We start from the raw sequence: 25,286 nt of genomic DNA, 5'->3' as shown, positions 1-25,286 counted from the left end.
AAATGTAAAAACAAAATTTATATGTATATAAGGATAGCTGGAATAGGTATATTGCTGATGTCTGTGGTTTATTGAGTGGAGCAGTCAGTGCTTAAAATTTTATTTTCTTGACCAAGTTTGCACGCTTGAATTTGGTAATCGGAACGACTGATCTGAAAACAACAATATGCAGTATAAGAACCATTGCTGAACTCCTGCCATCTTGTGTAGTGAAGCTCTGCATCATTTCCAATGCTGCTGTTGTTTTTTCTCTCTTTTTTTTTTTTACTTGTTACTGTCTTTGATTGTTTGATCAATCTTACACTCTTATGTCTGGTGGACTGAGCTACTCTGTTGAAGATAACACTATGCAGTGTAGCAACCACTGTTAATTCTTATCATTTTGTTTTGAGGTCATGTATTGTTTTTGTGTTGTTTTAATTTTGTCTTCATTGCTGTTTTGTTAGTTTTTTAAGTTTTAAAATAAAACCATTTTTTTAATAAAGGAATGAGGGCCTGGCTGGAGGCTGCAGGTCGTTGGAGGCGTGACCCAGAAGGGCATACTGTTCTCCCCACCCCTTCCTTCCTGGCCCTTCCCCACGCTATCTGCCTCTGGCCACCACCAACTAAGTGGCTTTCCTCGGCCATGTTACTCTGCCATGGTGTTTCTGCCTAGGAGCCAGCCAGCCATGGATCGAAATCACTGGAACCGTGAGCCAAAAGAAACCCTTCCTCCTTTAAGTTATGCATTTCAGGCATTTTGTCCCAGTGACAGGAAGCTGACTAAACAGTGCTGCTCAGGTGAGCCCTAGGTGAGTGGACAGAAGGCAGCCCACCAGGGAAGCCTGAGGTAAAGCCCTGAGCCCAGCTGCCAAGTTCTAGCCCCTACCCCTAGATAAGTAGCTGGTTCCTCACTTTTCTAAGCCTTAGTTTCCCTGTATGTAAAATGGGGTGATAACATCACATCCTTCATAGAATAGAGAAGGATAAACCAGGTAATCAAATGCTCATCACAGTGCTTGTCACAGTGCAAAGACTCCATTCATGTGGTTTCCATTATTATTATTCGCGCACACACACTCACGAAATGGGATCTTCCTGCGAATCATTATGCCATTAAATATTCTACCACCATAAACTCAGGGTCAGCAGGATTTGTGTTTCCCAGGAAGCTGTCAGAAATGCAAATTTTCATCTAGACCTTGAATGAGGAAAACAGAAACTCTGAGCTGGCCCTGCAAACTAGGTTTTAACAGGCCCACCTGCGATTCTGATACTCAGGTCTGAGAGTCACTGGCTCGCAGTTATGTCTAACACCTTTACACCACTTATTTGTCACGATTTATTCAACTAGATTCTTCTTTTCATTCAGACCATTTGCTAGTGGTGTGCTGGGGTGGCTTTACAGGTCATGAGAGATGACTACGAACATCTCTTCCCAACTCTGTCCCTTTGGTGGCTCGGACTCAGCCACGGTGGGAGTTTCTATGCCACGGAAGTCAGCATTGCTGTAAGTCAGGGCTGTCTGTGTTCACTGCAGCGGGTGGTTAACTTTTACCAGCGCACTGCTGGCTCTTTCTACTGGTCTTTGCTATTATAAACAGTAGCACGGTGACTATCCATGTACCTATGTCTACTGGCTTATCTTTAATTGTCTCCTTAGATACATTTTAGGAGATGGAAATGCTAGATGGAAGGCTACGCTCATGTTTAAGGAGTTCTGATACAGACTGCCAGATGGGCCTGTGAGTTCAGTCTCACCAGCAGAGTAAGAATAAGGTTATTTCCCCACTCTGACTCAGCATCCTGTACCAGGGCACAGCCATAGTCCTGACATCCGGTCCCAGTCCCTCTCGTCCTGGGGGGACTCAGTGCTAACTGCTGTTCCCCGTGTGGACGCTCGTCTCTCTAAGGTAGGGCTGCCCAGCAGAATTTCCTGTGATGTTCTTCTTTATCTGTGCTGCCCCGGTTATGTCTGGCTATGAACCCAAGGAACGTGGCTTGCTTTGACTGAGCTACACTGAATTTTAGTTTATTTAGATGTAAATCATCCCTGTGACCTGGGGCACTGTGCTGCACAAGAAAGGTCTAGGAAATCTGGGGGACTGTGGCTTATGGTTCCTCTATAATTGATAACCATGGTAAGCAAAGACCTTGGCTTAGGGGCTGGGGATTTAGCTCAGCGGCAAAGCGCCTGCCTGGCAAGCGCAAGGTCATGAGTTCGGTTCCCGGTACCGGAGAAAAACCAAAAAAAAAAGACCTTGGCTTATTGGTATCAGCTGTGATTTCAAATACTGGTCACCCTGACCCATAGACTGATATGGAAGTGAGGAGTGGCATAAGGGTCCAAATGCCAATGTGGGGAAAGGCCGCTGTTTCAGAATTTAAATGACACCTCCCAGATTGCATTTCCTATGTAGAACCCTTCATTAGATTACAGTCCCCTTGGGGACTGGAAAAGCTTGTAGTGAGGACAAAGGTCAGTAACTTCAGAGGGACAGCCTCCCGCTAGGACTGCTAGTAGACCATCCTGCCTCTGTGCTCAAGCTTATGCTGTTCTCTCACCTTAGGAACTGCCATCATGAGGCAGTGATACCTCCTCCAGGAAGTCCTCCCTGATTATTCCCATTTAGAATCAAAGACTTCACCATCTGTGTGGTGGCTAACCGTGACTTACGAAGTCTAACCAGGTGAGAGAGAGCCTTGGGACCTATGCGCTCTCTATGTTAGGTAAAACCTGCAAATGTTATTAACTGGATTCCTTATTCCAAACTGATTTGAAATAGCAAATTACAAAGGGAAAAAGTCTCCTGGTGGCTCACGTGGGAGTAACAAGGAGTAAACAGTGGGCGGGTGATGCAGCTCAGTGGTGCAGCGCTTGTGTAGTAGCGTGAGGCCCTGCATTCGATCCCCAGCACCACAAAAGAAAAGTAAAGATAAAAATTATCCAAGAGTCAAGACTTGGAAAGGAAAAAAAAAACCAACATAAATTCCTGTCTTGGGTTTATAAAACACAGCCATTGGTCATTCTGGGCAAGGATAACTGCTTTCCAGCCTTGAGGAATTCTCATTAAGATGAATTTAAGGCATCGGGTTGCAACTTTACACTCAGGAAGCGGGAGATCGATTCTGGTAGGGTTCTAGGACTCCAAGCCTCTTGAGGTCTTAGAAGTCACATGTCCTTTACGGATGCAGACACTGAAGCACACAGAGGCGATGCCACTTGCTCTAAGGCACCACGCCATTGGCTGGCAGGGCCAGAACCAAAGCCTGTCTGCTTGTTTTTATGCTGATTCCTGAGAAAGTTACTTGATGAACTTTGTATTCCATGATGCCACTGAACCGATGAGGCATTTATGGAGGAACCAATAACGCATCTTCCCCACTCCTCTACACAGAGGTTTCTCTTACCACTGCTTACAAACACCGGGAACAGGTACTCTTGCCACAGAAACAGATATCAAAAGAAAAATGAAATGAGAGTTTGCACGTACACTTTTATGACTAACATGGTACGAATGGTATGACTTGGGGGTGATAAAATTTTTGAAAGGGCAAAGTGGGGCAGTTAAAATCTAAGGTGGCATAACACATAGGCAATGTGACCAAAGGTGATAAAGTGAAATCCCCAAAGTACATGGCTGTCCATCAAGATGCAAGTGACAGAAGAAAAACAAGTTACTGATGATGCACAAATGATTTCCATGCTCTCTGCATCAGTAGTCATTTATTCTGGGGCCTGGGCTGTGGAGGATGAATAATGGGATTGATCTAAGGCAGTTACAAAGGACCACTGGTAAATAAATATATATCTTCCCATTCTATGCAGGAGCAGGGATTCACAACAAGATGGTTCACACAGACAGACAGCTCTTTAAGTGACACCTTGCAATTACATTACAGCCTTCTAGTAGATCATAAAGCACCAATGTCTTGAATAATTTAAGATTTTCCAGTGGCGTAAAGGTTAAAGTGAAAGGAAACCACTCTGCTTTCGTGGGGGAAAGGATCTCAGCAAAACAGCAGTGGGAAATCTGGCAGGAAAATCGTTTGTTTTTCATTCTTTCTCCTGATAGGTGGGTATTTAGTCTGTCTTAACCTGCCCTGATTTGCAAAGTCGAAGCACTCAGAGTGAATGGATCTATGAAAATAAGAGAGGATAATATGAGGCATGAAATCCTTAGAAGGTACCTCTATATCAAAAAGGAAGTAGCACCTACTAGTGTATTACTCTAGACCCAGGTACACTTGGTTTGGACCTATGCCATCTTTCACCTTCTGTCCAGTTGGTCCCTTTCTAATCCTCAGCTACATTGTCTGCACCACCAGGAGACAATGCCAATCTCTACTTCGTGAGATTGTAAAAGTTGTCAGCACATACCAAGTTGATAACTAGGGGCAATGGTGGTATGAGTAGCAGCAGTAATGAGAGCTTAAGTTTAGAGTCTTCAAGGTGTAGCTCGAAAGTGAATGAGTAACAGACAGATGAACATGAGGCCTTCCTGTCAAGGAATGCTGTGGTACCAAGGTTAATGGCTATTCTGAGCCAGGCACCATTCTAAGCCCTCGCTGTGCAATACCTCAATTAATCTGCACAGCTCCCTCTGGAAGCAGCGCAGATTGGCTCACGGAGGCACAGGAAGGTTAATACAGCCTCAAGGCCACACAACCTTGGGTTCTTACGACAAAGACCCAATGCCCAGCTAACTTCAGATTTAAATTAAAAAAAAAAAAAACTTGTACAAGTGAGATTTCACACTGTTATAAAAGCAGTAGTGTCCTTAGGGGAACTGGCGGGCATAAGATTTAGTTCCCAGTACTGCCAAGAGGGCTTTTGGAATTAGACACAGCACACTGGGATATAAGCAAAGAGCTTGTCAAGAAGGAAAATGCCTGTGAGATGACGGGAGGTGTGGTGCTGAAAGTGCACACTCATGTAGTGTATTTGCAGTTAGTGGAAAGTTCAAATGGGCAGATACATGACTGCACTAGTCAAGAAATACAATACAAGATGAGCTTCAGCTTACATTTTCCATAGAGCCAGTATGGAAAGCAGTATGAAGTTTCCTCAAAAAAATTTAAAGTAGAGCTGTTGTATGATCCAGCCATCTCCCTTCAGGGTGTATATCCAAAGACAATGAAATCCCTACAGCAAGAGATGTCTGGATTCCCACGTTTACTGTAGCATTACTCACAACAGCCAAGACATGGTAGCATAAATATCCACGTTAGGATTGATGGAAAAAGAAAATGTAACACACAGAGGTACACTATTCAGCCTTTAAAAAGAAGGAAATCCTGCCATTTACAACATGGATGAATCTGAAGGACATTATGCTACGTAAAATAAGCTAGACACAGAAGACAAGTATTATATGATCTTGCTTACATGTGGAATTCACCAAACTCCTAAATATACAGTCAAATAAGGACGGTTAGGGGCTGCAGTGCAGAGGAAACAGGGTAATGCTGCTCGAAAGGCATCAACTTTCTGTTATTAGCTGAGTAAATTCTAGAGACCTAAGGTATACCACAGTGAATATAGTTAACAACACTGAATTATATACTTGAAATTTTCTAAGACAGGAGATCTTAAAGTATGATATCCGGATGTGTTAATTAGCTTGAATTTGGTAATGATTTCACTGTATGGATATCAAATCACCATGGCGTATCCCTTGAATATAAAGTATTTTATTTGTCAGTTATGTCTCCATATACTGGAGGGGGGATGCGTGTTGGCTCACATTTGACCCATGTGTACAGTCTTTGAAGGAGCAAGAGAGACACACCCAGAGTGCTCACACTGCGCTGGCCCTCGTGTGCAAGGCCCTGCGGCAGCGGCAGAGCCCTGGAGACAGAATGAACCACGGGGCTCTGATTGCGTACTTCAGTTCTGGAGGGGCCTGGCATCTTGGGGGGCTATGGCGGGCCAGCACCAGGTGCTCCCCGAACATCCTGTCTCGATTCCCGTATGACTTTCACCAAGTCCCTAAATGCCCACTGTCATCTCTAAACCGTACAGGTTGAGTAAAGACTCTTGAAAACAGTGCAGAAATGCCCTGAATTTTGAAGTTGTACTGCCTGGTAACACTCAGTCTTCTATCATCAGTGCAAAGCCTCGATTTCTTCCAGATTTAAAAATAGACTTTCCATGTGGGTAACTTGCAAAAGCTTGAACTTGAGGCTTTGCATGTGGAGACCGCACTGAGAGAGGAACCGTAGGAGTGTGGGAGAAATATTTAAAAATAAAGGGTGAAATGTGATAGAGCCGGAGCGTCTGTACTTGAACTCATTCTACCACCACATTTTAAACAAATTTTATTTAGCAGTGGGGATAAAAACAGGGTCTTAAAAAACAGACAAACAAATGAAAACGGGGTCTTCCAAAAACGGAGGGAGTCATAGGTGAGCAGGGCTTTTAAGCCAGGTGCTCCATGTTTGGAGGAGACGTGATCTACCCCAGAACAGATAGGACCAGGCTAAAGAATAAGCAGGAAGCTTTAGATGGAGGATCAGGCCGGGACCCAAGCACATTCTCTCATCAAAAAAAAAAAAAAATTATTGGACATTACAGGAGGAATTTATCCCATGCCTGGTGAATTTAGAGTTATGGGCTTGGTTGGGGCCTCAAACAGGTGATTATGGTAATTTAGAGAGAAAGTACCAAGCCATTTCTGTCACAAGGCTGTTCCAGTTTGAAAATAATAGTGCCTTCTTGCATTTATAGAGTGCTGAATATGTTCCAAAGTGCTTTCCCATCTATTATCTCATTTGATCCTTGCCACAGGCCAGAGATGCAGGCTGCGTCCCTGCCATGGAGCTCTCTGAATGAGAGCTGTCCCCTTGAAGGGTTTGTTTTCCTACTGAAAAATGAGGGCACGGGTCTCACCACTCGATATCTTTTTCATCAAATATTGCTCGAGCTCTCTTTCCATCTAAGGCAGAATTGCTTAGCTCCGGGTATTGGGGTCACCTGCACCAGCAGCCATCAAGGGCTGGTGAGAAGGCAGATTCCTGGGCTCCACCCACATGGAGGTCCGCACCATCAAGGGGCAGGGCCTGGAAATCTGCATGCTCCGCACACTTCCCGAGTGATTCTAACACACGTTAACATTTGAGACCCCTGCTCTAATACCTTCTAACTCCTTGGGCCCGAGGAGATCTTGTTATACAAAACACACACTCAGCAACTGAAAAAATCCTGCAAGTATAAAATTCTGATGAGTGGGGAGAAAACAGCGTAGTGTTGACTGAGTGTATCTGATCACCCAGATAATAACAGCCTCTCAAGGATATAATTAGTGCCCTCGAAATTGGAATATGACTGTTTAATAATTTAAGTAAGATCATCAGGATTAATGAATAGTGGTTGAAATTAAACATGGGACCATAAATCCACATGGGCCTGGTGTAGTGAGGAGGTTACTGATGACAAGGCATCCTGAGAGACAGGCGTCTGGCCGAGGGCCACGTGTCTTGACACTTAGTGTGACCCAGGATGATACCACCCATGCATGCCCCAAGGCCGGTTTGGTGGCCCGCCACACTTATGTTTTCCACAAGTCTAAGCATCTTTCCCCACTCACTCCCCTAACTTCTTTTCTTTCGGGCACTCTCATTAAGCTACACCCCACCCCAACACTGAGCACCTTTCTGGTGCCCTCAAAATAATCTGCAATGTCTGTTAAGAACGCAGGTTGCTGGGATTTACTCCGGGGCCAATAAATCAGAAGCTCTGGGGTGGGCCCTGGTAACCTGCGTTTTAATAAGCTCCTCGGTGGATGCTGGGAGGGAGAAGAGGTGAGAGCCACTGCTCGAATCCAGTTGGCACCTGCGGCCACAGGGGACGCACCTCGGGTCCTGAATGTGTGCTTCTGAGTTCACTGCTTGTTCAGCCACCAGACGGTAGTATTCTCCTCAAGGTGTTTCCCTTCCACGGAAATCAGGATTCTCTTCCATGCTCTTACTGCACTTTTTAGCTCATTAAGCAATTTCACACTCCAACTTCATCTCATCCTCGTAACGAGACTTTGAGGTGGACGGAAGCTCAGTGTTTGAGTTAACAGTAATAAGAATAAGCGCCATTCTAAAAACAATCTCATTAACACTGACAGTTTACTGAGAGCTTTCCAGGTGCCGGGCTCTGGTACCGTACATCCTCACTTAATCACCATCCAGCGCACGCGAGCGAAGATAACAGTAGGCCTTTGGGCTGGGAAATCAGCTCTTGCAGCTCACGTCAGAAGAGAAAGTGCTGGCTCTTGGGATGGGGACAGGATAGGATGGGACTGGCCTAAAGCACCTGTGCATTTAGGGGCTGGCTGGCACGACAGCGAACAGCAGAGGGGAGGAGCTTTTCCATGATCCAACTATGTTCATTTTCCCTTGGTCTGAGTGGGCAAGCGGAGAGGGTTTTGTGCAGAGCGGGTTTTGTGTCTACAACCAAGAGTATGTGTAGTATTTCTGCTCAGGACAGAGGGCTAGTCAGGACGCCGTCCTAAGGTGGCGGGAAGGTGTCTGATGGGAAAGCTTGGGGCTCATCTTCCCTCTTGCCCTGGGGCGGGGGGGGGGGCACTTGCTGGCAAGGAAGGTGACTATTAGCTTGAGTTCTGCAGGAAGACAGGCTGGAGTGTAGTTATACTGCGTGTTCTGACAGCATGCAGGAAAAGCTCTGTTCTGAGGTCGGGCAGAAAGCAGCACACTCTGATCTCACCAGTTTTCACACTCTCTGTACGCCACCTGCAACGCCTAGCATATTCCATTCATTACCAGGCCACAAGTGGGGAACCGAAAACACACACCAGGAATTTATTAGCTACTCTGAAGTTCCTGGTTGCCAATAAATAAGGTGGGCCTCTCGGGAGGTCTGCATTTAGGAAGCAAGCAGATAAAATTAATATTTCACCACTCTAGATGGAATGGACTTTAAGTTTTTGGAGAAGGGACTTAGTGTACACGAGGATCTCCAAAAGCTAGAAAAAGCAGCCTGCATGCACTAAAACATGACAGAAACCAACGTCATGTTTTAATTCACGCAGGCTGCTTTTTCTGACTTTTGCCATGATTCCTGGTACCCAAAACAAACAAACAAAAAAGAAGCCAATGTCATTAAAGTGCACAAGAGCAAGGAATGTTACTGTGGCCTCATCACATGCCTATTTCTTTGTTCTTCATAAGGCTGCAAAAATTACATTCTCATGAGATTTGCCAATTTGGGGCAGTAAAGCAGGAGAGAAAGACAGAAACAGAGAAATCAAGCTCTCAGTGCTCTTGATCATATATTGATTCACAGTGCTGCACAATTTTTGCTTGGGAAATTTTTCAGACATAAATGATGTGTGGATTTGGCCTCCCTGAACCTCAGAGCCGTTAAGCATTGGCTATTTCTGGCTATGAAAATTGGTAACATTTTAAGCTTCCAATGTTAACAGCTCCGAGGGTGCCTTTGGATTCAGATCAAACCAAAATTGGCCCTGGAGTTGTGATTGCTTAGTAAGACACGCTCGAACCATTCAGGAGCTGAGAGTTTTGCGAGGAAAGGAGGAAGCACCCTGGAAATCTCTCTGCGATGGGCTTACAGGGAGGCTGCCTTGGGTTGGGCTGAAGGTCGGAGCGAATGTCTGCCTTTTGCTAAGGTGCTTCAGTGTTGCTTAGAGGATCTGGCTGATGTTTATAATACGTGAAAGTAGGAGAACATACCTATTCGACATATGAGCATGGATTACCATGATTACTTCCTACCTACCTAAAAGTTTTGCTGGTATTGTTTTATTTAGGAAGTGGGGTACAGAGAGGAGAGGAATTTCTTGTACTTTTGTTTGAATTCTCAACAACATATGCATTTTCCTTTTAGGCAAACGTTAGCTAACAGAGGCTTCCTACAAAATTAGATGTGATGTGTCTAAGTTGCTTACAACAGTGTCTGGCACATAGCAGGTGCAACATAGGTGCTATGCAGCATTATTATTACTACTTACTTCCCCTCCGTGACGGTGACAAAATCAGCACACTCAGCTCCCCACTTACTGAGCTAAATGTGAATGACATGATGAGTAGGACTGGCCAGTTTGTGCTACACCAAGTTGGATTTTAAGGAAGCTCTCACTTTCATTTCAGTCTCAAATCTCATCTCCTTTCAGATTCTGGGTGAATAACACTCCACCTCAGCCTTCAGCTGGCAGGAAGGCCAGAGCTCTCTGAAGTCAGACTACGTACAAGAGGGCAGTTCTGTGCTCTCTTCCGGGGGACCTTCTTCCAAGGACTTCCAATGTCACGCTCCATTGGCTTTTGCTTCTCCCTCATTATGCTTTTGAGGAAACACTAAAATAATGGAAAAGGTTAGACTTTACTCTGCACAAGAAAATCAGGAGAATATCTTTAATTTAGCAGTCTTGCTGTGCCAAGTTGTTAAAATGTAGAAGGTCTACTCACTTCAACAGAAATGTCACCTTTCTGAAAATATAACGCAGCTATTTTCCACTACAGAAACGATTCTTTTCCAAACACTGGAGCTTTTGATGTTTCAGATGCAATCTGAGCGATTTATTTGATTTTTTTTTTTTTTGGCTCTCCCAGTAAATCATTTATAAAGTGCTCGATCCACAAAATGCTATTTTTTAAAGATGCACAAAATGTCCCCAAAATAAATTGATTCTTGCATCCTGTGTTCCTGTCACGTATCCACAAAAAGGTTTATAGATCTCTCTCATTATAAACTAATTAATATTCTGTAACAGTCTTAATCTTCTTAGCAATTCTCTCCTTGGAGTCTGAGGGAGAAGTGTTTAGGATGTCAAAGCTGTTAAGGGAGAAGAGAATCAAGAAAGCCTGTGGGTTTCTTAATCATAAGAGCCTAGAGATTGATCCTTAAGATCTGGGATCCTTCAGATCATGGAAGCAATCATGCGGAAGACCGATCCCTCCTGTCAGCTGTGGTTATCCACAGGGAAGGGACTGGTCCCTGGGAAGGAAGTGTCTGGGCCACCTACCAACATTCTCTCTGACCCTCAGTTCTACCCTGAGATAAAACTGCTTCCTGGTCCTCATTCCATCAGGGAGGGAAAACAATTTCTTGCCTAGGTGGCAGAGCAGGTGGGGCCAAATGCATGGAAGTGAGGTGGCACTGTGTCTCTATGGCCTGCTGCACACTGTCTCCTGTGGATGTGCACCCATCCACTGGGGCTCAGGTTCAGGGCTCAGGTTCCTCTGCTGATGAGCCAGTCCCTGGGTCAGTGAATACAGGAAGTGGAAGGAGGGGCTGTGGGCCCTGGACTAGCTTCTTCCACAAGCAGCTGATATTCTGGTGTCCTTGCTTTGGAGAAGGACAGGAGTGGTAGCTGCTTTATAAGGACAGGGAAAATGGTAGCAGAAAGTCAAGGAAAAGGAACTAGCACACAAAGTTAGGTATGTTTCGGTGTCCACTACAGAAGGTGCAATGAAAAGGAATGAATTTTAGATTCACACTATTGAGTACTGTACTATGTAGCTATTAAAAACAAATGCGTTAGCTCTTACCTATTATTGATGTAATTGGATGTGATGGATTAACAGGGAGAGAAAAGAGCTGTAGAGTAATGTGCACAGTGTGTTTCTATTGAGAGTGAAGGAGGGAAGGAGAGAGAGAACACAGAGACCAGGATGAATGTGTGAATGTTCTGGAGTCAGAATGCAGGGTTTTAAATCATAGGTCTGCCTCTTTGAGGGCTCAAACCCCTCAGCAGTTGAACCTCTCTCTGTCACAGTTTTCTCATCTGTAAAAATTGTAAATTTGGAAGTAGGAGGTCTGAGATAGAGGCTAGAGGTTTTCCCACTGGACGTGACAGAAACTACCAGAGCTGTGCTGACGAAGGAAGGAAAGAATGCCCCAGGCACACTGTAAATGCCCCATAAGTACGAACGCCTGCGGGTGCCAGCAATTACAGGTTAGTGTGCTTACGTGGGACAGTTAGAATCACACACAAGACACTGTTAACGCTAGTGACCTCTGCTGGGGTGAGACTGGAGGGAAACTGGGAGGCTGTGGAAAGGGAAATAGAAATGGAAAAGCACTGGAAACAAAACAAAATTTGTAAGGACAGATCAGCATATGAAAAGAAGTGCCACATTATATGCCATTAGGAAATTCAAATTAAAATCACAGTGAGATGCCATTATATATCTATCAGAATGGCAAACATCCCAGACACTGACGACACCAGATGCTGCCGAGGATGTGGGGTAGCAGGAGTGCTCATTCATTGCTAGTGGGACGGCATAACGGTACAGCTACTTTGGAAGGCAGTTTGGTGATTTCTTACAAAACTAAACACACCCTGACCCAGCAGTGCACCTAAGTGAGTTGAAAACTTATGTCTGTACAAAAACCTGGACCCAAATGTTTATAGCAGCTTTGTGCATCATTGCCCAAACTTGGAAGCCATCAAGATGACCTTCAGTAGGTAATGGATAACTTGTACTGCAGCCATACAATGCTGAAAAGAAGTGAGCTATCGTGAAAGACAGAGGAACCTTCAATGCACATCACCAAGAGGAAGAGGCCAATCAGAAAAGGCTGTGTAGGGGCTGGGGATTTAGCTCAGTGGCATAGCGCCTGCCTGGCAAGCGCAATGTTGTGAGTTCGATTCCCGGTACTGGAAAAAAAATTTTAAAAAAAAGAAAAAGCTGTGTACTAAGTGATTCCTACCAGACGATATTCTGGGAAAATAGTAAAACTACAGAGAGCAAGGGTTGCGGGAGGGAGGAGTGAACAGGTGGAGCACAGAGGGTTTTTAGGGCAGTGAAAGTGTTCTGTCCGACACTGTCATGGTGTATCCACGTCATGATACATCCGTCCACACCCATAGAATGTACAACACCCAAAGTGAACTCTAATATAAACAAGTGGATTTGAGGAGTCAGGAGTAGTCATGTGGAGGTGCAGGTCCATCAGCGATAATAAATGTACTACTCTGGTATGAGATTTTGATTGTGGGGGTGCTATATGTCTAGGGAGGCGTGAGGGGTATATGGCAACTCTGTACTTCAGCTCAATTTTGCTGTGAACCTAAACTTCTCTAAAATATAAGGTCCATTAAAAAAAAAATCAGTGGTGCGAAATAAAGCCTAAATGTTAACAGTAATTGCTCCAAGTGATGAGGTCAGGGGCAGCTTTTTCTGCACTCCCCGTATTTTCTCCTTGACTTCAGACCCGTGCTTGTGCATTTGCTCTGCCTGGAACCTCTCCCTTCCCCCACTCCAACAAGGAGTATTTATTTATCTACTTATCCCTTCACAGTACTGGCGCTCCACATGTCACGTGGGTTCCAGCCTTTCAACTGCCCCAGGGCCTCCGTCTCCCGCTTCTTGCAGGAGAGGCTTCACAAGAAGACTATTTCATTCTTTTTTGTTTTTTTTTTTTTTTTGGTTTTTCTCCGGTACCGGGAACCGAACTCACGACCTTGCGCTTGCCAGGCAGGCGCTTTGCCGCTGAGCTAAATCCCCTGCCCCCGACTATTTCATTCTTTTTGTATCCCCAACACCTAGCGCAGCGCCCAGCACAGTCATTCCATGAATATTGTTGGGGATGAGAGTATGAATTATGTTGATGAATCAAGACAAATGGACAGACAAATAAATACAAAACCTGAAAGAGGTGAAAGACCTAAGTCCTAAAATGGTGGTGGGGAATGGCCGCTCCAGAGCTGCGGTGGTGTCGGAAGTAACTCAGGAGACAGGAGGCGGTGATGAAAGACGGGGCCGAGCTGCTCACTGGGCAGTGACTATAAAGCGGTACGGCGGAATTCAAGGTTGGACAAGGCCAAATTAATTTCCGTGACATGTTCCCATGACTGGTGTGATGCAAGCATGCAGGTTGGCAGTAACACACCATCATGGTAAGAGGACGTTGGACTGTGCTATAAGTAACTAGGGTCTTCTTTTTTCATTTTTATGTTTTTGTGACAGGTTCTGACCCTGCTAAGGCAGGGTCAGGGTCTCCTGCCTCAGCCCTCCCAGTGCTGGGATTACAGGTGTGTGCCGCCACACCTTCGACTAGGGTCTTCTACCAGGCTAGCAACACTCACACTTGTGCCAGAACCAATCACTAACAACCTGCCAATACTGCTGCAAACACTGCCCTAAGAACTTCCTGTTGGGGACTTCCACTGGGTATGTTTCTGCTTGTGTGTTTGTTGTGGCTGAGCTGGAGAAAGTGCTGTCAAGCTATCACAGCATAGCCTTGCACGTCTGCACCTCATCCATTCCATCCCACCCATAGTTTATCCTTTCCACTACTACATATCCCACATTTCTGGGAAAACAATACTGCTCAAAAGTGGGGAGGGGAAGAAGAAAAGGAACAGAACAAACAACTGAACAAAGACCTCCTCGGCTTTTCCTATTAGAAATCTGCAGCCCGGGGAGTAGAACCCAGAGGCAGATCTGCCCGTCTGTGTCCTTGCCCCTCTCCCACAAGTTCAGAAACCCCTTCAAGTCCTCCTAATCCTCAAGCAACGCTCAGACATTTGAAGAGCTTCTGGGGGCCCCTGGAAAACTCTCATATTCTGTTTGTAAGCAGGGCCAGGATCATCCTGGTGTCAGTGTTTGCCTCTCTTCTAGGCCCTGGTGCTGCTTGCACAAAGCTCTGGATCTCATTTCAAGAATTCGTCTGCTCCAATTTTGTCTCCTACCCTAGGTCTCGACCCTTAGTGGAATTATAATTAGTTGCCCTAGGGATCCTGGAGCAGACTCATTTCAGAGGAAAATGCCTTCTGCTAGGCTGTGCCAATCTCGCCTGTAGTTAGCATCTATGAATTTCAAGTCTGTGAACTGCCTCTGCTAACGGGGCCCAGAGAAATCTGTCTTTTATGATGGCCCATATTTGCTGTACTTTAGACAGGTCTCTCCATAATTCTGAAATTGTTCCTCCCAAATCTCATTTTTAAAACAATCACTGCTGAGTAAGTTTTCTTCCAAAGCTGCCTTGAGAATTCCTTCTTGGAACAAGAATAATGATTGTTTTTCCAAAAAGTGAAGGTTGCAAAATCTGGGGTGGTAATGTGCAGGGCTGAGGGGTGTTGGGTTAAGAGTTCTCTGGGCTGCAGGCATACTTTGTGAAGGAAAAGGCATCAGGCAGCGGCCTCAGTTCTCACTGTCGTCTGTGAAATAGGACAGTGTTTGGTCTCGATTGACTAGGGTGTGAGGACGGCACTGTTCCGTGCTAGCATTTTTGCTGTCTGGAGAAAGAGATGCCCTTAGAGAATGCCATTTTAGAACACTGACCTTTCCTTTGTCAAGACTGACACATTCTTTTTTTGGGATGGGTTGTGTGGTCTTTACCACTGAAGTATTGAGGAAATTGGAAGGATAGTGATCCAAATTATTAGCTCAGACTGGCTACTTTTGATAATGAACTCTCCTTTAGCAAGAGGTTTGCTCTTCAGTACAGTGGGAAGGTCAATTTTTGAGCAGTGTCCTTAGGAACAGGAAGGTCAATTTTTGAGCAGTCTTTGAGCCTCTAGAAGGTAGAGGCTACTCTAGAAGTAGCTGTGCTGCTGCCCAAGCTGCTGCTGTCATCCTGCTGGATACTTAATCAGTGCCCTTAGGAACAGGAAGGAGTAATTCCAAGAAGGAATTCTCAAGCAATCCTGTTGGGATACTTAACCAGCTTTGGTAGGGAGAGATAGGGCTGCACCTGAGTCCAATAACTGGGTTCTTGTGCCTCTCCTTGTAACCAGCCACCTGTGAGCTCTTGTTCTCTGCCTCAGTCCTTGGGTTTTTCTATCTGTAAAAGAGGCAGGTTGAGCTCATCTGTGGTTTTCCCACATTTTTAGGCAGTAGAGCATCTCCTAGTGATTCAGGAAACAACTATGCAGGGCAGCAGAGGCTTGTGAAGCCACCTGTGCCCATGAGGTCCACACCCCAACCTCGGCTGCTCTGAGGATCCTGAAATTCTTTTTGAACTGAACAAGGAGAAGTACATGTTTCTTATCTGGCTGAATTTTAAGTCTTCAGAAACAATGTCCTGGGCCCCATGATGCTCAAAGCAAGGTCCACTTATGGCAACTCATGTTCCAGCAAAACAGCTTACAGAATACCCAGCCTGAAATGCAAAGATGTCGCCACAGCAATTTCCAAGCCTTCCACAGCCATATTGGCTTTGCTCGCTGAAGAGGGCCTTGTTGCTGGTAATGGTGTGTATCTCACGCACACACGCACACACACACACACACACACACACACACACACAGAGGCCTCGCGCTAAGGTCTGTAAGTAAGAGTGTTGTATTCAAATGGTGTGGGTAGCTGTGCTGCTGCCCAAGCTGCTGCTGTCATCCTGCTGGATACTTAATCAGCTGCGGAGGGGAGGAACAGGGCTGTACTAGCGCCCGGACACAGGGTCACTGTCCCTCCATTGGAACTAGCTAGCTATGTGTTCTTAACTACCGCCTGTTCATCATCCCAGGCCTCAGGTTTCCTGTGGGACAGCACCTACCGGCCCTCTGGCTACTGCTTATTAGAGCCCTGGGGAGGCGCTGAGCAGATGAAGGGGCAGCTCTCAGTCTGCTGCATCTGGTGAAAGCTTTCAGGCTAGGACTGAGCTGGAAGCCGCTGGCTGAATGATGATTTTTCCCCTTTCAGATTTCATCTTTAGACCAAGTCTGTGTCCCTTAAACCCAAGACCGAGAGTATTTCTCAGGATGACACTCACAGCGAAGGGGCTCTGCATGTGATGAAGATCACATGCGTGGGGCCAGACAGACAGGCTCGTCACCTTGTTTCCTTCTAAGAGCTATGTGGCTCATGGTAGGGCACTCAAACTTTCTGGGCCTCAGTTTTCTCATCTGTGAAATGAGATGGCAAATATTGTAAGTGGGCTCGATAACTTCTATCTCACTTCTCGTTTTCCAGTTCCTACTTGAGAGACCAAAATACAAAACATTCACATTCTTAGCCACCTGTGCAGACAGGTTGACCAGATGGCAGAGTCTGGGCCGAAGGTCTCTGGAGGAGATGATACTGAACAAGAAGCAAAGCCTCACAGGAGGGGGCTGTGTAGCGCTTGCTGAAAGGTGTACCTTCTAGAGGCTCAACAGCCATTTTCTGACCATGAGGATGAAGAAGCAGAGAGGAAAAAAAGCTTGGTTCTTTTATAACAGCCTAAAACAACAAGTTGTGCTAGGCCTGGATCATTTGTTATGTGACAGATAGAAAGACAGAGAGATATATAGACAGAGGAAAGTGAGCAAATCCTTTACTTGTTTGATCCACCGTTTATCAAGCTTCTGTTCCTTGTGTATAATGCATTTCTAAATTGATGCAAAGGGGATAAAAATAGGACCCATTTGATGGTTGCTGTGGGTACTAAATGAGATAATGTGTGCACGGCCAAGTCTACAGCCTGGCTTGTAGCAAGCAGTCCACGAACTGAGGTTGCTACAGAAGGGGAAATGTGCCGTCTCTCAGGGAGTGTGGGAAGCAGGAGGCTGGGAGGGGCTGACCCTACCTCGATCGCTGAAGTCGTCGACCAACACAATCTCTGCCACCAGCTCTGGGGGAGAGCGGTTCAGCACGCTGTGGACGGTGCGGAGGAGGGAGGACCAGCCCTCATTGTGGAAGGGGATGATGATGCTGGTGTTGGGCAGGGTCTCCAGGTAGCGTTTGCTGTTGCAGCTGGAGGGACACAAATGGGAGTGAGAGGACAGGGTCAGGTTAACTGCAAATACCACCTCCTCGCCACCCTGTGGGACACTGGTGAGAGCTGGGGGCAACCCTGGTCCCCAGTGAACTTTCTGCTCCCTGGCACCCAATGTCCTGCCTCCAATCCCTGCACAGGAAGCAAAGGGGGATCAGAAGAAAGACTCCGGCTTGGTATGAGGTCATGATTCCACACAGAGCAGAGAGCTTCAGTGACACTCTGCCCTCTCTTTCTACCTGTGATTTAGAATAAAAATATGTCTATTTTGGCCTGTGTCCCTAATTCCTGGTGCAGAGCTTATAAAACCCTTGTAATTTCTTGAGCCATACAGGTGATAGGAGGATCTTCTGTTTTAAGTTCATTTTCTTTGAGCCTGGTTCCTAACACAGGGGCCCTAACTCCCTTGGAATTTCCTGGGGGTGAGAGCATCTTTTGTTCTAATGAGGCTGACCCTTGATAAGTTCGAAGAGCGGGCTGGTAGGAGAGAGGCAACACCATGATTAGAAACTTGGAACTCTGAGTCCCACTTCCCAGCCTCCGGCAAAGGGAGAGAAGCAGGGACTGGGCTAGACACGGGATGAAAGGGTGTGATGGGCCTTCCCTAAACTCATGAACCAGTGGGTTTGGAGCTCTGCGGGGCTGGTGGCCACACGAAGGTGCTGGGGAGGCAGTGTGTCCACAGAAGCGATGGTAGTTCCGTGTCCCTTCCCATGTAGCTTGCTCTAGATGCTTGTCATCTGGCTGTTCTCTCTCCTTGGTAGTAACATCCTTTGTAATAAACTGGAAAGAGCTAGCATTTCTGCAAGTTCCGAGAGGAGCTCTAGCAAATTAACCCCCAGGAGCCTGTAGTGGGAAGCTCTAGTTTACAGCCGGTTGGTCCAAAGTATTGGAGGCCTGGGTCTGTGCTCACTACGAGGTGAGGCAGTCTTGAAGGACTGGGTCTTCAGCATGTGGAATCTGACTCTTACTTGTGGTAGACAATGTCAGAATTGGTTTGAATTCTAGCACATGCAGCTAGTGTCAGAGAATCGCTTGTTGGTGGGGAAAAAAGCCCACATATTTGGTCACAGAAATATTCTGTGTTGAGACTGTAATAGAAAAAAATCCAGTTTTTTCCTATTATACATCACTCCTTGCACATTTTTCTCCAGTGGAGGAAAAATGATTCACCCAAGTGTTTAGAAGAATAAAGTGGGCTTTGCTTCTCTGCTCTCCTTCCTGGGTTCTGTTCTCCGCAAGCCACATGGGAAGATTGGGAGTGGAAGGCCCTGCCCCTGTGGGCATTCAAAATCCTCAAACTCTCAGAGAAATCAACATCATTCTTTAATGTCACCATCAGCTAGTTCACGTTCAATTTCCTTGGTCTTATGTCCTTTTAGAGTTGGTTTGTTTAAATCAGAACAAAGTCTACATTACTGCATTTAATTGATATATCTCCTACCTCTCATGTAGAAGTTGCCGGCTTGTTCCTTAGAATTTGTTTGCTTTAGAAACTGGGCCATTTGTCCTACAGAGTCTCCCACAGTCTGTACTTTCCATCTCTGTAAAGTCATTTAACATACACTTTGGAGCCCTAGCTGTAAAGTGGTAGTTGGATGTACAGGCTTGAACTAATTCAGTCAGATACTCTGGCAATGTCTTCTCCGCAGGTGGTGTGTGCATCCCTTAGGAGACATGGAAGGTCCACTGTGGGTTCCTCGGGATTGTCTGTGTACACGTAGAGATACACATACACATACAGATATACAGCACATAAAACATACATTGTCGTCGACAGGTGTTTTCTTCTTTCTTTCCAATCTAGATGCTTTTTACTTTTTTTCTCATCTAATTATCTTGGGGACTCCATTCCAATGCTTTACAGAAGTGGCAGGAGCAGACATCTTTGTCTTATTCCTGATCTTACAGGAAAATATTTTTATTCTTTCACCATTATAAATGTTTGTGTGGTTTTCCACAGATGCCCTTTGTCAGATTGAGGATCTTTCTTTTTTTTGGTACCGGGAATCAAACTCAGGACCTTGCACTTGCCAGGCAGGTGCTTATGCCACTGAGCTACATCCCTGGCCCCTGAGGATCTTTTTTATATTCCTAGTTTACTGAGTGTTTCTTTCCTGAAAAAGTATTGGATTTTATCAAATCCTTTTTTTTCTTTGCATCTGCCAAGACAATCAAGGGGTCTGGATCCTTTATTTTATTTATATGTTACATGACATTGATTTCTTTTCGTATGTTGAACAAACTTTGCACTCTTGATATATCCTACTTAGCCATGGTATATAAACTTATACATTGCTGCATTTGGGTTGCTAGTATTTTGCTGAGGATTTTTGTACCTGTATTCATTAGAAATTCTGGTCTATATAATTTTCTTGTGATGTTTTTGTCTGGTCTTGTGTATTATATTTACTTTGCTAAAACTCTAGGTTACTTATTTGCCTTTTCCTACAATATGTAATAGTTTCATGAAAGCAATGCCAATATTATTGGTACACTATTATTACAGATTTTTAAAAACCTGCATAGTAAATTTTATTATGGATGTTGTCCTCGTTACTTTTCTCTCATTGCTGGGATAAAATACCTGACATCCAGAATTAAAGAAGGAAATGTTTATTTAGCTTAGTCTGTGGAGGTTTCAGTCCATACTCGGCTGGCTCCAAGGCAGAGTGGCACATGGCAGAGGGCAACAATTCACGGTGGCAGAAAATAGCAAAAGCAACAAGAGCAAAAGCGAGGAACACTGCCAAGCAGCCTGTTTCCCTCCCTTACATTGTATGCAAACTATCCGCCCCAGGGCAGGTGTAGCACTCACACCCATACTCCCAGCACTGCACCATGAATCAATCACAGACTCTAGAAGCCTGCCCTGTGATTGCATGAGGCTTTGAGGGCACATCTAGACAGAAACCACAACAGATGTATAGTCAAATTTTATGTTTTGAAGCTACTTGAATAATTCTTCTCTACATAGTTCTTAATACACAGTTGGGTTCATTTATTTCATCTACCTTTTCATTTTCAGGGCTTCAGTTTTACTGTTGAATTCTGATCGAATCTTATTATAATTATACAAAGTATTTGCATGGTTCCAAAGTTCAATCTAAAAAGAAGATGATTCAAAGATTTTTGGCTTTTACTCCATCTCCATCTAGTTTTCTCCCTTCTTTTAGAACGTGTTTTATTTTGTGGTCAGTCCTTGCATTGTTTTCTTCACTTCTTCAGTAGAAGTAAGTACATATACAAATTGCTATGCCCTTGATCTTTTCTTGAATACATGGTAGCAAATTCTATACTTTTCTTCACCTTAGCTTTTCAACTTAGCAATACATCCTAGAAATTGTGCCATAAATTGTGCACTTTTTTTTTTTTTTTTTGCTTTTTTATTTCTTAAAGAAGTAAGTAAGTTCAATTCAGGGAACCATAAGCAAGTCCATTTGGTCACACCAAGGCCATTTTACACCAAGAAAGCTTATTTATTTGCTTTATTGGAAGTTTTAAGAGGGAAGCAACTTACTGAGCTAAAGCAGTGATTCTAAAAGGGCAGTCCTACCTGGACCAGAGGCTGAACATCGCTGGGGAGTTGGTCAGAATACAAATTTTCTGGCTGGCCAGACAGCTTGAATCAGTCTCTCAGGGTGGGCCAGCAATGGGTCTTTTAACAAGCCTTCTGGGTGATTCCGGTGCCTGCTCAAGTTGGAGAATCACTGCCCTCAAATATTCACATTCCCAAGGGGAAGAATGGGTTCCCTGGGCCCAGAGCACGAGGTGAAAACTGTGCAGATGGTTTCCTGGGGAGTGCTCTGGGCAGACGCAGCTGTAGGCAAGTGAGCCAGGCGGGTAAGGAAGGACAAGCCCACCCCGTGCGCTGCACGGAGATCTCAGTCCACTTTATCAGGTGCTCTGGAGATGAGCCGGCCTTTCCAAGTTGTCCTAGATTGAACAAAGGCCTGGCCTTTCTATCCAAGCATCTTAAGCAAGGCAGCTCCCAACTACCAAGGGCAATTCCCAGAGAGAAAAAGGTTGGAAGCTGCCTCTGCTCCTAGACTCCCAATAGCCTGAGGATAGGGGGATCCGAAGAGAGGAAACAGGCAGAGTGCTTCCCTATTCACTACCACATGGACAGCAAGCTACACTACACAGAAGGCACTAGGAAGTCCCCATTTCAAACCTGACAAACCAAGGCATAAAGAAGCTGTACAAACGTATCCAAAGTCACACCAATGAAAATGCGTAGGATCTGACCCTAGAACCTGCACTCACAACCATCACCAGCTCGCACGAATCATGTTCATGTCCAACTTTCACAAGAGCCCCAAGGACAGACAAGGCAGGGGCTGCCATCCACTGGAGAGAGGGCACTGAGATTTTAAGCAGCGGGTGGCCTGCCCAGGAGAAGGGGGACCCCCACTGGTGCCGTACTCTACAGTGACGCAACTGGGCCTTGACCTTCTCAGAGGAAAGAAGCAGCATGCTGCCCACCACAGCTGGTTTCCAATTGACACAGCTCAGTAGCTCAGCACAGTCCTTTGGGGAAGAAGGGACGCGCAGGAAGCTCCGTGGCGAAGAACTACCCAGGCATGAGCAGCACCAAACCCTGGTGCTGGAGCGGGCTCAAGGGCAGCTGTCTTCTCCCCGTGCCTCTCCTCCATACATCGCTTGACTGTCCGGCCGGTTTCTTCTCATACCTCTACATCCTACCTTAAATGTCATCTGCTCAGAGAAGTCTTCTCTGATTGCTGCCTCCTCCCTCGGTTGTATGTAAGTTCTTCCTGATCCTCCACCTCGGAGATCAGCCAAAACTACGGCCCAAGGGCAAATCTGGCAGACTGCTCTTGTGTGACTCTCAAGCTAAAATACTTTTTACATTTTAATTTTAATTTTATTTTTTTTCATGGGTACTGGGAATGGAACTCAGGATTCATTGCTTGCCAGAGAGGCGCTGTGCCACTGAGCTATATCCCAGCCTGATTTTTACATTTTTAAAGAGCTGCAAAACAAAACAATATACAAACAAGAGAAGAACATGAAGCAGAGACCCTCTATGGCCCTCAAAGCCTGAAACACCTACTACAACACCAACAAAAAAAGTCTGCTGGCCTCAATTCCATTTCACAGCACCCCAAGTTTTTCTTCATTGCCAGCAGCACACTTTATATGTTTTATTTAGTGTTTGCTTATCTGTCTGTCCCCTTAGAATGTAAGAGAAAGTAAGCCACGATGAGGGAGACTTCTATGTTTAGCACAGTGCCAGCTGTACAGTCTGTGACGAAGAAACACTTGCTGAATGAATGGATGGATGTTGCCTGAGTTCAACCAGCCTTCTTACCCCGCATCCCGCACTCTTTCCGTTACACGTCCCCTTCCCTGCAGCCAGGCAGCGAGTCTCCTGCAGGAAATGCTTGTGTCCCTGCACGTGGTTGGCAGGGCTCAGGGAGGAGGTGCATCTCGGGCACTGCTCCAACACGGTGAGCCAGAGTGGCTCGCTGCTCACCACATGTGGCTCGTACGGGAGCACAGAGGGCTTCCTTGGGGCCCAGAAGAGAGGACCGGAGGACCAGGCAGGCCTGGAAGGAACAGCTGTCTACCCCGAGTCTCAGCCAGAAGTCAGATGTGGTGGGCAGAGCATCAGCCCTGAAGGTGAGCAAGTCTGAGCCCCTAGAATGGCTGGGTGTGTTTACCTTTCACAGCACAAGGGACTTTGCAGATCAGATGGAGGCAAAGGTTGTGAGATGGGTTTGCGGAGTGAGACTGTCCAGGTGATTCAAATGTAGTAACAGGGTTCTCCGAAAGCAGAAGATCTTTCTGCTGGGTTACGAGATGAGAAAAAAAGTGAAGATTTCAAATGTGAAAGGGACTCAGTCCACTGCTGTTGGCTCCAAAGCTGGAGGAAGAGGGTTGGAGCCAGGGAGGTGGGAGCCCTGAAGAGCTGGGATCGGTCTGCCGCTGACAGCCAGGGAGGGTGCAGGAGTCTCAATCCTCGGAACTAAGCTCTGCCAAAAACCCGGACGAGCAAGGTTCTCCTAGAAACGCCAGAAAGAAACACAGCCCGGCCACTGACAATGTGATGTGACCCTGGTAAGACTTAGACTTCTGACCTATGGCATTGTAGGAATAAATCTGTGTTGTTTAAACTGGTATAAAAAATCGTGTGCTGTGTTAGGCTCCTAAAGGTATGAAAATTTATTACGGCAGCTATAGAAAACTAATACTCCACACAAGATGTAATGTTAATAGTTTACACAAACAAATAACACTTTACACAAGGTATAAATATTAGTTGCAAAATGTGAAAAGCAGATCACACATAAAACCCCTCATTTCTGGCTTTTTTTTTTTTTTTTACAACACAAGCAACACTGATCCCAGAGGCCCTCGCGGCAGAAAGGGCGGAGGGTGACAGCATATGGGCCTGGTAATCACTTGCTGTCACCGCGGTCCATGGCCTCCCGCTGACACTGCCTCGCTCTTCATGTTACTTCCCCGCGCTCTGGAGACGCCGGGACTTGAGAGCACAGAAGGGAAAGGTGTAATGGGAGGGGCTCCAGGTAAGAAGAGCTTTGGGGACATCTGGGGACACGGCATGCACCAGAAGCATCTCCTTTGTACACCACTGCAGCCTGCTTTGTAAGGGTCTCTCTGCAACGTACTCTGAAAGGCATCAAGAAGTACTGTGGGAGGATGTGTGGAGAGAGGACTGGATGGCCGCTTGGTCAACTGAGTGGAGAAGGTTCACTGTACACCCTCGATGGGGGAACACGGCTGTTTACTGTGCGATTCTTTCAACTTTTCTGTATGTCTGACAATTTTCAGGAGGAACTGTTGAATGAAAAACCCAGGCAGGGTCCACGGTTCTCAGGTTCAAATCCTGCCCTTATAAGAATCACCACAGGAAGCTGTCTGGGGCAGGTGTGCCTTCTCCCTCTAGTTCCCCACTCGTAGCTGAACCTTCCAGACCAGGCAGGAAGGAACCCGGGGCTTTGTGGCAGTGAGCTCCATTCCATCTGTGGGAACTGGACTCCCCAATTCTAGCAGTCAAGTTGTAAAGGACAAGCAGTCTCTCTCTTTCTCTCTCTCTTCCTCTGGGACCTTCCAGACTTCTTTGATGTCCCCGTTGCTGTTCGATCTTGCTGGACGGTTTTTATCTGGGCCCCATGAAGCCTTCCTCTGTCCCTTTCCCACCTCTCCAATCCCTTTGATCATTTCAGCCAGTCTTCTCTGGGAACCCTCAACTTCATTATGTCGGCTTTCACAAACAAATGAAAGCACCTCTTCTTAAAAATCCCTTTCCCTTCACTCAGCTGAGTCCTTTGTGGCCAAGAAAGACAGGCACTATCTAGTTTGCTACCGAGGTTCCCGCCTTCCATCCAATTTCACAGGAGGTGTGCTTGACTGAAGAGGGTTTGCGAATGGGACTGGATGCAATAAATGGCCCGGAGTCCATGAGAAAGATATAATAGGAGAGCCGTTACCCAGCAGAGCCCGGGATCTCTCTAGCCGGAGCTGGACCCCAGAGCCTGCTGGGAGACCAGCAAACACCATCATGCTTTAAGGAAAGTAGACAAACCTACAATAGGCTAAATTCACTCCTAATTTAATTCAATTGTGGAATTTAACATTATTCAGAACT

General features: G+C 45.8%; 1 protein-coding gene across 1 annotated transcript in view; it reads right to left on the bottom strand.

Annotated features, from left to right (window-relative positions):
* Window positions 1–25,286, bottom strand: part of Galnt10 (polypeptide N-acetylgalactosaminyltransferase 10) — a gene marked incomplete at its 5' end in the record, with an annotated part of 225,838 nt that overhangs the window by 74,719 nt on the left and 125,833 nt on the right. The window contains 1 exon segment of the mRNA XM_005376193.2: window positions 17,465–17,631. Within this exon segment, the coding sequence (XP_005376250.1) occupies window positions 17,465–17,631 (167 nt within the window).

The sequence above is a fragment of the Chinchilla lanigera genome, unplaced genomic scaffold (genome assembly GCF_000276665.1).
Source record: "Chinchilla lanigera isolate Chin_1 unplaced genomic scaffold, ChiLan1.0 scaffold00007, whole genome shotgun sequence".
NCBI lineage: Eukaryota > Metazoa > Chordata > Mammalia > Rodentia > Chinchillidae > Chinchilla > Chinchilla lanigera.
Note: the sequence above shows the minus strand (reverse complement) of the source record. Positions and strands in the feature narration are given on the sequence as shown.